This window comes from Amia ocellicauda, chromosome 12 (genome assembly GCF_036373705.1).
Source record: "Amia ocellicauda isolate fAmiCal2 chromosome 12, fAmiCal2.hap1, whole genome shotgun sequence".
In the NCBI taxonomy this organism is placed as follows: Eukaryota; Metazoa; Chordata; class Actinopteri; order Amiiformes; family Amiidae; genus Amia; species Amia ocellicauda.
The window spans coordinates 36,186,402-36,200,392 of record NC_089861.1 but is presented as its reverse complement, the minus strand read 5'-3'; the positions used below and the strand labels follow the sequence as shown (position 1 = coordinate 36,200,392).

Below are 13,991 nucleotides of genomic sequence, written 5' to 3'. Positions count from 1 at the left end.
CGTCTCCAAAGCCACGCCCCCTCTATCACACACGCGCACACACACAGGGCAGAGTCTCAGCGCCAGGAGGAGAGACGTGTGGGTGGAATCGATCTCAACAGTTTCAGATTACCTCATGTCTCGTTCATAGGTTAGACATTACAATAATAACGAACGTAAACATCTTATTCACGGTTATTATGTTTTTAAAAATAGTAGCTGCGGCTCGACTTCGTCAAGGTTCCCGCGCTGATGACGTGAGATTGTCTGCGTGAACAACTTGCGCGGCGGTATGCAAATATAGATTGACAGACAAAAAGGACATCCTATCATTACATTCGGACCGAATGCAATGATTGGTCGATCCTTTTTTAATCCTGTCCCTTCCACAGAAGATACATATATATCTTTTTTTACATTTAGACCACTTAAATTATTGATTGCTACCAGGATGTGAAGAGACTTTCAACCAGTATAACAAAAAATGTTTCTGGAAAAGATTGCATACCCTACCTTTACAGTATTGTTATTTTTTGCCACAAACAAAAATATTCCCCTCATGGAGGAATCTTCAAACACATAAGGGTGTTAGAAAATAACAAACTAAAACAAATAGCAAAAACAAATTAACTAGTAGAAATCAAGGTTCAAGGGTAGGGTTCTACAAGATGGTGATTGCAGGTGCAGTGTGTGTCAGCTACTGAAAAAGAAAGGGGTTTAAATAAGAAGAGGCACAGCTGTAGTGAGTGTGGTGATTTCAATCCATCTCAGCATCACAAGCCGAGTACTATCATCCAGTGTGAAACACCAGTATGATTTGCAGCTGGCAGCACAAAGGAAAAGCAATTCCACACTCACCAACAGCAGAACCCTGACAGGGCTGACCATTCACATAGACATGCTGAAATGAATGAGAGAGAGAGAGAAATCACAGAATCTGTGACATGTGCAACTACCTTAAAATGTAGTCAGTAATACCTAGGATATCCTATCAATGAAATATGTAGGAAGCATGACTGAACTTTGCATAATATTTATTTTTTTCTCCTCTTGCAGTTGTCTTTTTCTTGGAAGACACAAAATAACGATGGCAAGCAATCAACTAGTGCTGACTGTGTACATCATAACATTCGTGACCGGATTGCCTTCCAATATCCTGGCACTTTGTGCTTTCTGTGTGAAAATTCAGCGCAAAGTATTGCCCATCGACATCCTCTTCTTAAACCTAACAGTCTCAGATCTAATTTTCCTGTTGTTCCTGCCCTTAAAAATGACTGAAGCCTTCAGTGGGATGAAGTGGGTGTTGCCCATGTTCCTGTGCCCTCTGACTTCATTCATGTTCTATTCCACCATCTACATCAGCACCCTTTTCCTCACGGCAGTCAGTGTTGACAGATACCTGGGGGTGGCCTACCCCATGAACTATAAGTTAAAACGCCACCCAATGTATGCAGTAATGCTAAGCATCTTTTTCTGGATCTTCTCCTCCGCCCACTGCAGCATTGTCTATGTAATGCAGGAAATCATCAAGGGGAATACATCTACAGAGAATTCCACCTGTTATGATGACTTCACATCAGAGCAGCTGAAAATCCTTCTCCCTGTCCGCATGGAACTGTGTGTTGTCCTTTTCTTCATCCCCCTTGGCATCTCCACCTTCTGCTATTTAAATTTCATCCATATCCTCAATACCAGGCCAAATATCAGTCGTCCAAAGAAACAAAGAGCCATTGGCCTGGCTTTAGGGACCCTTCTTGTTTTTATCCTTTGCTTTCTGCCCTACAACATCACTCATATAGCAGGGTATATATGTGAAAACAGTCCTCAGTGGCGCACAGAGGCACTACTCCTGAGCACTTTAAATGCCTGCTTAGATCCCATCATATTCTTTTTCTCATCCTCTGCTTTCCAGGAAATTATCAAAGAGATTTTTTTTTGCATCATAAGAAAAAATAAATGATGCTGACTCTACATGAGCTCATTAAAGGATTACACTGTGCCTGAAGTGATGCAGTAGTTTTGTCCACTAACTTTAATTATTAATTCATGTGCAGTTTCCTGTTTAAGTTATAATTACATTTAAAGTCAGATCATTCTGAACTTTTCTGAGATTAGCCAAACTTGAGATCCAGAATCAATCTTGTCAGCCTTAGACATTGATCTGGATGATGTGGAGGACTTGTTGTTGTTGTTAAAAAATTAATATATTGTTAAATGTAATCCAAAAAGAAAACAGTGGTGCATTAAAAATACAAACTATTTTTAGAACTACTCTAATCTTTTAATTCCAAAACAGAACTATTATTTAACCCTCTGAGGTCCCCCGCCATTTTCGCCTGATTTTACTGTTGTCATATTTTTACTTATAACTCTGTAACTAACTGTATCTTATATGGAAACACTCATCACAAACTGGAGATTCAGAAAATAACATAAATAATTGTGTTTCCCCCACCAAAGTTAATACAGAAATCAAAAAAGTGAAGAAAAACAAAAGTACTTATAAGAATAAAATGCATTTATTGTCAATATAACACTTTTTTAGTGCTCCAGACAGTTTTGACACTGACCAAAAAACTCAAATCTGACCTCCAGAACATAAATTACAGCCATTTATATTAGACTACCAAGAACAGGAATAACTATATACAAGTAAAAAAGAATACTAAATAGGGAAACAGAATTCCAAACATCTGGCTTTTGAATATTGTCACTTTAGGCATTATATAGACACATGCTATTCTTTACAACAGCTCCTGTCTATGTTGATGCAGTAACTCATCCCAGCCAGCACGCTGCCATGGCATTTATTCGCTCAGGGGACAAATTAGCCTTGAACGGCGACTGGCAGTCAGCGCTGCCTGTTAGGCAGATAGAAGAAACCGCTCACACAAAAACCCGCCTCCCCTGATACACCACACCCACAACACGCCTACAAGGTATCAACGGACTTTTTTTTTTTTTTTCGATACTGCATTTTCAAATTGAAAACCGCGGCAAGACTAATTGCAGCAGCACAGTACGACTTGAAATGGTGAGTTGATTTCCATTTTTCAAAAATATAGACTTTTAATAAATAGTCCAGATTAATACAGAAGCATCTTTCCCTCAAATTAATACATTGTCTTTCATACATTCAATTTCATAGAGGTTGGTTTACTTATTGCAAGTATGCAGGGGGTTGTTCTCTTATCGACTCATGAATTCCTTGTTCAGAGATAGATTATAAATGTTCGAATGTGTAATGTTTGCCAACTCTATATCTTAGGCTTCAAAAAAGTATTGTATATTAATTGTGCATTATCATGTATCGGTGTTGGGACAGCTTACAATGTAAATATTTGATTTTGTCTTAAAAAAGGATAACCTTACATATACATTTAAATGTATATGAAAATAATAGGAAGTGGTTGGTAGCTCTAAAATACTGTATTTCTTTAAGTGGTGAGTTTGCTTTTTCTACTATATATCCCGATGGTGATGATCTGCCTGGCAGGCTGGTATATAGTGGTGATGATGTGCCTGGTAGGCTTGTATATAGTGGTGATGTGACTGGCAGGCTGGTATACAATGGTGTTGATCTGCCTGGCAGGCTGGTATATAGTAGTGATGTGCCTGGCAGGCTGGTATGTAATGTCGCTGTGCCTGGCAGGCTGGTATATATAGTGGTGATGATCTGCCTGGCAGGCTGGTACATAATGGTGGTGATCCGCCTGGCAGGCTGGTATATACACTCACCTAAAGGATTATTAGGAACACCATACTAATACTGTGTTTGACCCCCTTTCGCCTTCAGAACTGCCTTAATTCTACGTGGCATTGATTCAACAAGGTGCTGAAAGCATTCTTTAGAAATGTTGGCCCATATTGATAGGATAGCATCTTGCAGTTGATGGAGATTTGTGGGATGCACATCCAGGGCACGAAGCTCCCGTTCCACCACATCCCAAAGATGCTCTATTGGGTTGAGATCTGGTGACTGTGGGGGCCAGTTTAGTACAGTGAACTCATTGTCATGTTCAAGAAACCAATTTGAAATGATTCGACCTTTGTGACATGGTGCATTATCCTGCTGGAAGTAGCCATCAGAGGATGGGTACATGGTGGTCATAAAGGGATGGACATGGTCAGAAACAATGCTCAGGTAGGCCGTGGCATTTAAACGATGCCCAATTGGCACTAAGGGGCCTAAAGTGTGCCAAGAAAACATCCCCCACACCATTACACCACCACCACCAGCCTGCACAGTGGTAACAAGGCATGATGGATCCATGTTCTCATTCTGTTTACGCCAAATTCTGACTCTACCATCTGAATGTCTCAACAGAAATCGAGACTCATCAGACCAGGCAACATTTTTCCAGTCTTCAACTGTCCAATTTTGGTGAGCTTGTGCAAATTGTAGCCTCTTTTTCCTATTTGTAGTGGAGATGAGTGGTACCCGGTGGTGTCTTCTGCTGTTGTAGCCCATCCGCCTCAAGGTTGTACGTGTTGTGGCTTCACAAATGCTTTGCTGCATACCTCGGTTGTAACGAGTGGTTATTTGAATCAGTCGGCCCATTCTCCTCTGACCTCTAGCATCAACAAGGCATTTTCGCCCACAGGACTGCCGCATACTGGATGTTTTTCCCTTTTCACACCATTCTTTGTAAACCCTAGAAATGGTTGTGCGTGAAAATCCCAGTAACTGAGCAGATTGTGAAATACTCAGACCGGCCCGTCTGGCACCAACAACCATGCCACGCTCAAAATTGCTTAAATCACCTTTCTTTCCCATTCAGGCATTCAGTTTGGAGTTCAGGAGATTGTCTTGACCAGGACCACACCCCTAAATGCATTGAAGCAACTGCCATGTGATTGGTTGGTTAGATAATTGTATTAATGAGAAATTGAACAGGTGTTCCTAATAATCCTTTAGGTGAGTGTATAGTGGTGATGATGTGCCTGGCAGGCTGGTATACAATGGTGTCGATCTGCCTGGCAGGCTGGTATATAGTGGTGCTGTGCCTGGCAGGCTGGTATATAATGGTGATGATGTGCCTGGCAGGCTGGTATATATAGTGGTGATGATCTGCCTGGCAGCCTGGTATATAGTGGTGATGATGTGCCTGGCAGGCTGGTATATAATGATGTCGATCCGCCTGGCAGGCTGGTATATATAGGGCTGATGATGTGCCTGGCAGGCTGGTATATAGTGGTGATGATGTGCCTGGTAGGCTGGTATATAGTGGTGATGTGACTGGCAGGCTGGTATACAATGGTGTCGATCTGCCTGGCAGGCTGGTATACAATGGTGTCGATCTGCTTGGCAGGCTGGTATATAATGTCACTGTGCCTGGCAGGCTGGTACATAATGGTGTCGATCCGCCTGGCATGCTGGTATATAATGGTGCTGATTTGCTTGGCAGGCTAGTATATAATGTCGCTGTGCCTGGCAGGCTGGTACATAATGGTGGCGATCCACCTGGCAGGCTGGTATATAGTGATGATGTGAATGGCAGGCTGGTATATAATGATGTCGATCCGCCTGGCAGGCTGGTATATATAGGGCTGATGATCTGCCTGGCAGGCTGGTATATAGTGGTGATGATGTGCCTGGTAGGCTGGTATATAGTGGTGATGTGACTGGCAGGCTGGTATACAATGGTGTCGATCTGCCTGGCAGGCTGGTATATAATGTCACTGTGCTTGGCAGGCTGGTATACAATGGTGTCGATCTGCCTGGCAGGCTGGTATATAATGTCACTGTGCCTGGCAGGCTGGTACATAATGGTGTCGATCCGCCTGGCATGCTGGTATATAATGGTGCTGATTTGCTTGGCAGGCTAGTATATAATGTCGCTGTGCCTGGCAGGCTGGTATATAGTGGTGGCTGTTTTATTTTCGTTGGGTAGAGGACTTTCAGACTGGACTATTACATAGTAGGTTTAGACTGCCAATTTTGTATATTCTCATCAATGTTCTATTTTTGATCACTCCTTTCCATTTGTAAGGAAACCAAACATTTATGCCTTCTAAATATTTTCTTTCTGAGTGGTTTGATAGAGAATTAGCTATGTCAGCTACTCCATTGTATCTCTTTTTATTCCCTTTCAGAGACCTAATGGAACGTTCCTGGATCTCATTTGTAGAAGATTTTTTTGCATCTTGAATCAACAACCTAAACTTACACTATAACTTCACCTGGAGTAAGGTTTCTCTGTAGACAGTCATGAATGTACAGCATACTATTGAATGTCTGTTTCAAATAATAAACCACAATGAAATTTAATCGGATTTGTTTGTTTAGATGTAAAAATCAGTACTTACTGTTTACCTTTTTATAAGACATATTCCTCAACAAATCTGTTCTTAAGATTATGTATATAGGTGTAGTTAGTCCTGTTGCAGGAGAGTTCTTGTTTACCAAATGTTTATATTATTTTATACTGACATAAATTGTTTTGTTATTATTACATTTATTACAGTGCAAGATTATATATTTGTTGTCATTAACTAGCAGACAATTTTTGGTTTTATGTGCACCATTCATTGTGCTATCATCACTTAAAGACAAAATGGAAGTTATGTATATATAATGTTCATATATAAAATAGTAAATAAGTAAAAATTATGTATAGTAGTCAAATTGCCCCATTCCTATCTGACTCATGCATTTTGGGCAACCCAATGGATTCCTGTATTACTGTAAATGGAAATTATAAATTAAACAATGAACTGTATATTAACTTTTTTAAGTGACTGTATTACTTACATTTATTGTACATTTTGTATAACATCGTTATTCTACAAAATAATATTAATGTGAAACAGGACATAAAAATGTTTTGCATTTGCATGTTTTCATTTTTTCCAACTGTTTTAAAATGAAATTATATTGACTCCATATTACACATTGTTCAGTTTTTCAATCTGGGCATCAGCACATATTTCAAGAGTATAACTCTACATATTCAGCACTTCAAAGCCCACACCATGAGTTGCAACGTTGAAGTCCTTTGATGTTTTATTTGTCCTGTTGCATTTCTGATGGTGTCCCTACAATTGAGAAACAAAGTCAGTTTAAGTAACTGAACAAATGGTATTCTCATAACAATATTTGACCAATTAGGCATATATTTGTGTATTGTAACACGGCTGGGGGTTGGGACGTGTTGACACGGGGTCAAGGTTAGTGCACAGGGAGACAGACAAACCAGGAAGCCACAGATGGGTTGAAAAACGGAGTGTTCCGTTATTTTATTAACGGCAGTTGGTTTGCGAGACGGGGTCTTGTAAAGAAAAAAAAGAAACCTATACTCCGTGCTCGGGTCTGGCTAACCTCTTGCTGGGCATCGGCCTTAACTAGCTCCGGACCTCTGAGAGGCTTACCGGTTTAGGAAACAAAAGAAACAAAACAAATAGGAAGAAAGAAGGCTCTTGGTCTTTGGCAGGTTCAGGTTCAGGTTCAGGTTCCTTATTTCCAACTTCCTCTTTTCCTCCCTGTTGTACTCCCTGTCAAACAAAGGAAACCCATCCCCTTATGTAGGAAGTTGAGTTAGGTTAACAAGCACCAGGTGTGGTGGACTCCAATCACCTGCACCTGCTGTGGGGCTGGGATCTTCTCCATGTAGGGACGCAGTACGCATCTACTGCCGGTAGACGGTGCCATTTCCACCTATAGTACCTCCCATACAAGATCATTCCCCTTACAGCCTTACAATATATACACTCACCTAAAGGATTATTAGGAACTAATACTGTGTTTGACCCCCTTTCGCCTTCAGAACTGCCTTAATTCTACGTGGCATTGATTCAACAAGGTGCTGAAAGCATTCTTTAGAAATGTTGGCCCATATTGATAGGATAGCATCTTGCAGTTGATGGAGATTTGTGGGATGCACATCCAGGGCACGAAGCTCCCGTTCCACCACATCCCAAAGATGCTCTATTGGGTTGAGATCTGGTGACTGTGGGGGCCAGTTTAGTACAGTGAACTCATTGTCATGTTCAAGAAACCAATTTGAAATGATTCGACCTTTGTGACATGGTGCATTATCCTGCTGGAAGTAGCCATCAGAGGATGGGTACATGGTGGTCATAAAGGGATGGACATGGTCAGAAACAATGCTCAGGTAGGCCGTGGCATTTAAACGATGCCCAATTGGCACTAAGGGGCCTAAAGTGTGCCAAGAAAACATCCCCCACACCATTACACCACCACCACCAGCCTGCACAGTGGTAACAAGGCATGATGGATCCATGTTCTCATTCTGTTTACGCCAAATTCTGACTCTACCATCTGAATGTCTCAACAGAAATCGAGACTCATCAGACCAGGCAACATTTTTCCAGTCTTCAACTGTCCAATTTTGGTGAGCTTGTGCAAATTGTAGCCTCTTTTTCCTATTTGTAGTGGAGATGAGTGGTACCCAGTGGGGTCTTCTGCTGTTGTAGCCCATCCGCCTCAAGGTTGTACGTGTTGTGGCTTCACAAATGCTTTGCTGCATACCTCGGTTGTAACGAGTGGTTATTTCAGTCAAAGTTGCTCTTCTATCAGCTTGAATCAGTCGGCCCATTCTCCTCTGACCTCTAGCATCAACAAGGCATTTTCACCCACAGGACTGCCGCATACTGGATGTTTTTCCCTTTTCACACCATTCTTTGTAAACCCTAGAAATGGTTGTGCGTGAAAATCCCAGTAACTGAGCAGATTGTGAAATACTCAGACCAGCCCGTCTGGCACCAACAACCATGCCACGCTCAAAATTGCTTAAATCACCTTTCTTTCCCATTCAGGCATTCAGTTTGGAGTTCAGGAGATTGTCTTGACCAGGACCACACCCCTAAATGCATTGAAGCAACTGCCATGTGATTGGTTGGTTAGATAATTGCATTAATGAGAAATTAAACAGGTGTTCCTAATAATCCTTTAGGTGAGTGTATATATATATATATATATATATATGCATACAAATAAGATATTTTGCTAATGAAATATGCCATGGTGAAACCATGAAAACAAGAAACAAACTATCTACTACCCTGGAGCTACTCAGTTCTTGGTTCAGTACTGCTGGTTTTCAGTGTCAGTTAATTATTTGAACAATTTCCAAGGCTGACAATGAATGAAAACCTCTAAATAATGGAATCAATTAGTGTAGATTTCACTTAAACAAAAACAAAGACACACAATGTACTATAGGAATGAGGATTGGGAATCACTATACTACCTATACACATAAAATGTGTGCATATAAGTTTATTTATTGCTGATTAACAAGTAATTAGTTCACAAACACCATTACTGAGAGGCAAGGTGTAATTGCGTATTCAATAATCATATTGTAAACCATAGGCTTCCTCTAAAGACAAAATTATTATACTAGTATATAACAAATAATATTTCATATTCAAGTATGCCATTACATTTGTATACACATTTATTTTGTGATAAATACAGCAAAATGTGTGCTTACACATGGCTTTAGAAAATAAATAGACATAAATATAGTATAGATAAATGAGATATAAAATACAAAGTTACTCAAAATTATGGATGTAATTATTATATAAATTATATTAATTTTGAATATATTATACAGCATCATGTTATAGTACTAATATTTTCAGACACTGCTGTGAACATTTGCTAGTTTTCCCTCAGTTAGTTTGGAGCAGAGAGAGGTTATTGTGTTTTTTGGGCCAGGACTAATGACGACTTCTATCTTCTTCTTAAGTGCTCCCTTTTTATTCTTATCTACTTATCTGAGGTATACCACCAGGGACTTGGTGGGCATGTTATTTGGTGGCCCTATTTTTCGCCTTCTCTTCTCTGCTGTAACTGTGTATTTTTTGGGGGGAAAATATATAAGAATAAGAACATACAAAATGGCCATAAACTGATTATTCCACAACTTGTCTTTCAGTTGACCATGACAGGTGTTTGATAACCTGGTAAGTAGTTGTTCTGGTACAGGTATATATCACTGGAGGCAGAGCTTCTGTGGCAGTGATGAAATCCTCTGAAAAAGGCTTTTCACTAAATAAACAAAAAACGGCTTTACATTTATTATTATTATTATTATTATTAATAATAATAATAATAATAATAATAATATTTATTTATTAGCAGACGCCCTTGTCCAGGGCAACCTACAAAATATAAGAGCAATACAAAGTGCAATACAGTGTAGTACAAGGCAAAATAAATTTTACAAATTCAAAGTGTATGCCAGATATACAGTAACTAGGGCTGTGCGATATGACGATATATATCGTATGACGATAGAAAAACGTCTATCGTTTCATATTATGCTCTAACATTTATATCGAAGTGTCGCAAATGCCACTCTTTACAGCAATATTTTTCGACATTAGGACGCTTTGCGTTCTTCCCAGTTCTTCCACACGTGTCGGATGCGGCAAGAAATGTGCATCAGAAACACAGACAGACATGGAGGAGAGTGAACTGACACAATAACCACAATAACCAAGAGATACTTCAATGCGCAAGCGCACACGTTGCGCCCCGCTCTCGTCGCCGGGCTTAACTCGATCTGCAAGCACCCCCACCCCCGCCACTTTAGACTGATATCATTTGTATACAATTATTAATAACGTTTGTTTGCATTTTAATAAATTGGAAAGCAATGCAAACACATGCAGAAAGTATATATTTTTTAAGTACCATCGAAACGCGACAGTCAGAGGAGAAATGTGCCTGTCCAGCAGATGTGAAATGCGCCACTATAAACCCGGCTGTGGTAAATCTACCTTTTACAGTGCATGTGTTGCATGATTACTTGTGTTGTTGTTATGCGACAGTAAATCATACTGTGTGTGTGTGTGTGTGTATATATATATATATATATATATATATATATATATATATATATATATATCCCACAACAAAACACACGTAATAGTAATCACACAACACTTGCCCTGTAATGTGTTGCATTCTGTATTTCCCACGTGTGGTATTTGTTAGTTTTGCATATTCAATGATTAACGAAGTACTTGTAGTTTGAATGTCTTTGGTCGTTTCTTGTAGCTTGATAGGATAAAAACAAGAGTTATCGAGAGATATATTGTGTATCGTCCAAACATCTAAAAATATCGAGACATTATTTTTAAGTCATATCGCCCAGCCCTAACAGTAACAATATATAAGGTCTTACATCCTAGATTGTAAGAGCTGATCAGTGCAACTGCTGGAAGAGCTGTCTCAGTGGAGTGAGCTGTGCGGAAGCTGGATTGCAGAGGATCTAGAAGTGAGTGATGGGAAAGAAAGTCAGATAGCTGACGGTGGACCGCCCGCTCCAGAGTCTTTGAGAGGAAGGGGAGTAGGGAGACAGGGCGGTAGTTCTGAGGAGAGGTGGTGTCAAGGGTTGTTTTTTTGGGAAGTGGGATGACAGCAGCTTGTTTAACCCTGCTCTGGTACCATGAAAAAAGTTACATTGACAGTACCATTGGGGTAGGGTCACAGAGACCCCATGGTACTACAAGCAGGGTTAAAGAGGGGAGGGGAAACAGCCAGAGAGGAGGGAGGAGTTGAGGAGGGAGGAGATCAAGGAGAGTAGATTAGGAGCAGTCACTTTGAGGAGGCGAGTGGGTAGAGGGTCCAGGGCGCACGTTGTAGGTTTGTGACATAGGAAAGATCAGAGTCTGAGAGAGGTGAGAATGAAGAAAAGCTTGATCAGTGGGAGACTTGGGCAGGATGGGAGAGGAGGGGGCACTGTTGAAGAGCTTGCGGATGTCTGTGATCTTTGAGGAGAAGAAGGAGGCAAAAGGAGGAGGGGGGGACAAAGAGAGAGGAGAAGGTGGAGAAGAGTTTGCGGGGGTTGTTGACAGTGGACTCAAAGAGTGATTGGAAGTAAGACTTCTTGGCTGAGGTGAGTGAGGAGGAGAATGTAGACAGTAGAGAGCGGTAGACTTTGAGGGCAGCTGGGTTTGGACCTCTTCAACTTCTGTTCAGCAGTGCGCAGACTGAATCATGCTGAGCGGCAGAAAGAAGAGATCCAAGGCTGTAGAGGGGAGGGACGGACAGGACGAGAAGTGAGAGTACAGAGAGAGTCAAGGGAGGAGGTGAGGGAGGAGAACAAAGAGGAGGTAGCACAGTTGACAGACAGATGGGAAAAACAGTCAATGGAAGGTAAGAGAGTGAGAGCAGTGGAGGCAAGGGTGGAGGGTGAGACAGAGTGGAGATTATGGTGGAAGGTGACAGAGGGAGTGGAGAGAAAGGGAGAAGGAGATGAAGTGGTGGTCTGAGATGTCCAGGGGTGTCATGGAGAGTGTAGAATGGGAGCAGCCTCTAGAGAAGATGAGATATAGCTGGCAGCCTGCCCTGTGAGTTGGGGGAGACGGGGAGAGAGAGAAGTTAAAAGAGTGGAGGAGGGGAAGAAATCCGGCAGAGTGGGAGGGGTTAGAGAGGAGGTCACCCAGGAGAATGGTAGGTGAGGACAGTAAGGGAAGGGAGGAGAGAAGAAAATCAAGTTAATCTAAGACGGAGGCGAGTGGACCAGGAGGCGGTAGATTTACATTTTAAATATGTGATTTAACTTCATATATTTCAAATGTACAGTTTAATTTCATACATACCATTGACTGAAGTATACTTTCTTATTTCTTGGGAGGCATTTCTGACTAAACAATTTTTTGGACAAAAGAAAGTCACAAATATCTCAATATAGGTCACATATACCAGCCTGCCAGGCAAATCATCACCATTATATACCAGCCTGCCAGTCAGATCATCACCACTATATATACCAGCCTGCCAGGCACAGTGACATTATATACCAGACTGCCACGCAAATAAGCACCATTACATACCAGCCTGCCAGGCAAATCAGCACCAGTATATACCAGCCTGCCAGGCAAATCAGCACCAATATATACCAGCCTTCCAGGCACAGCACCTCTATATACCAGCCTGCCAGGCAGATCGACACCATTGTATACCAGCCTGCCATTCACATCGCCACTATATACCAGCCTGCCAGTCACATCACCACTATATACCAGCCTGCCAGGCACATCATCACCACTATATATACCAGCCTGCCAGGCGCAGCGACATTATATACCAGCCTGCCAGGCAGATCATCACCACTATATATACCAGCCTGCCAGGCGCAGCGACATTATATACCAGCCTGCCAGGCAGATCATCACCACTGTATATACCAGCCTGCCAGGCGCAGCGACATTATATACCAGCCTGCCAGGCACATCACTACTATATACCAGCCTGCCAGGCAGATCGACACCATTGTATTCCAGCCTGCCAGGCAGATCGCCACCATTATATACCAGCCTGCCATTCACATCATCACTATATATCAACCTGCCAGGTGGATCGCCACCATTATATACCAGCCTGCCAAGCAAAATCAGCACCATTATATACCAGCCTGCCAGTCACATCACCACTATATACCAGCCTGCCAGGCACATCATCACCACTATATATACCAGCTTGCCAGGCGGATCGACACCATTATGTACCAGCCTGCCAGGCACAGTGACATTATATACCAGCCTGCCAGGCGGATCGACACCATTATGTACCAGCCTGCCAGGCACAGTGACATTATATACCAGCCTGCCAGGCAGATCTACACCATTGTATACCAGCCTGCCAGTCACATCACCACTATATACCAGCCTACCAGGCACATCATCACCACTATATACCAGCCTGCCAGGCAGATCGACACCATTGTATACCGGCCTGCCAGTCACATCACCACTATATACCAGCCTGCCAGTCACATCACCACTATATACCAGCCTGCCAGTCACATCACCACTATATACCAGCCTGCCAGGCACATCATCACCACTATATATACCAGCTTGCCAGGCGGATCGACACCATTATGTACCAGCCTGCCAGGCACAGTGACATTATATACCAGCCTGCCAGGCGGATCGACACCATTATGTACCAGCCTGCCAGGCACAGTGACATTATATACCAGCCTGCCAGGCGGATCGACACCATTATGTACCAGCCTGCCAGGCAC

The 13,991-nt window shown here is 41.9% G+C and overlaps 1 protein-coding gene across 1 annotated transcript; it reads left to right on the top strand.

The window, feature by feature from the left end:
- Positions 1–1,066: 1,066 nt before the first annotated feature.
- On the top strand, positions 1,067–1,939 carry LOC136764092 (free fatty acid receptor 2-like). Its single transcript, XM_066717920.1, has one exon. It carries the CDS (start codon positions 1,067–1,069, stop codon positions 1,937–1,939), a length of 873 nt encoding a protein of 290 aa, XP_066574017.1.
- Positions 1,940–13,991: the final 12,052 nt, after the last annotated feature.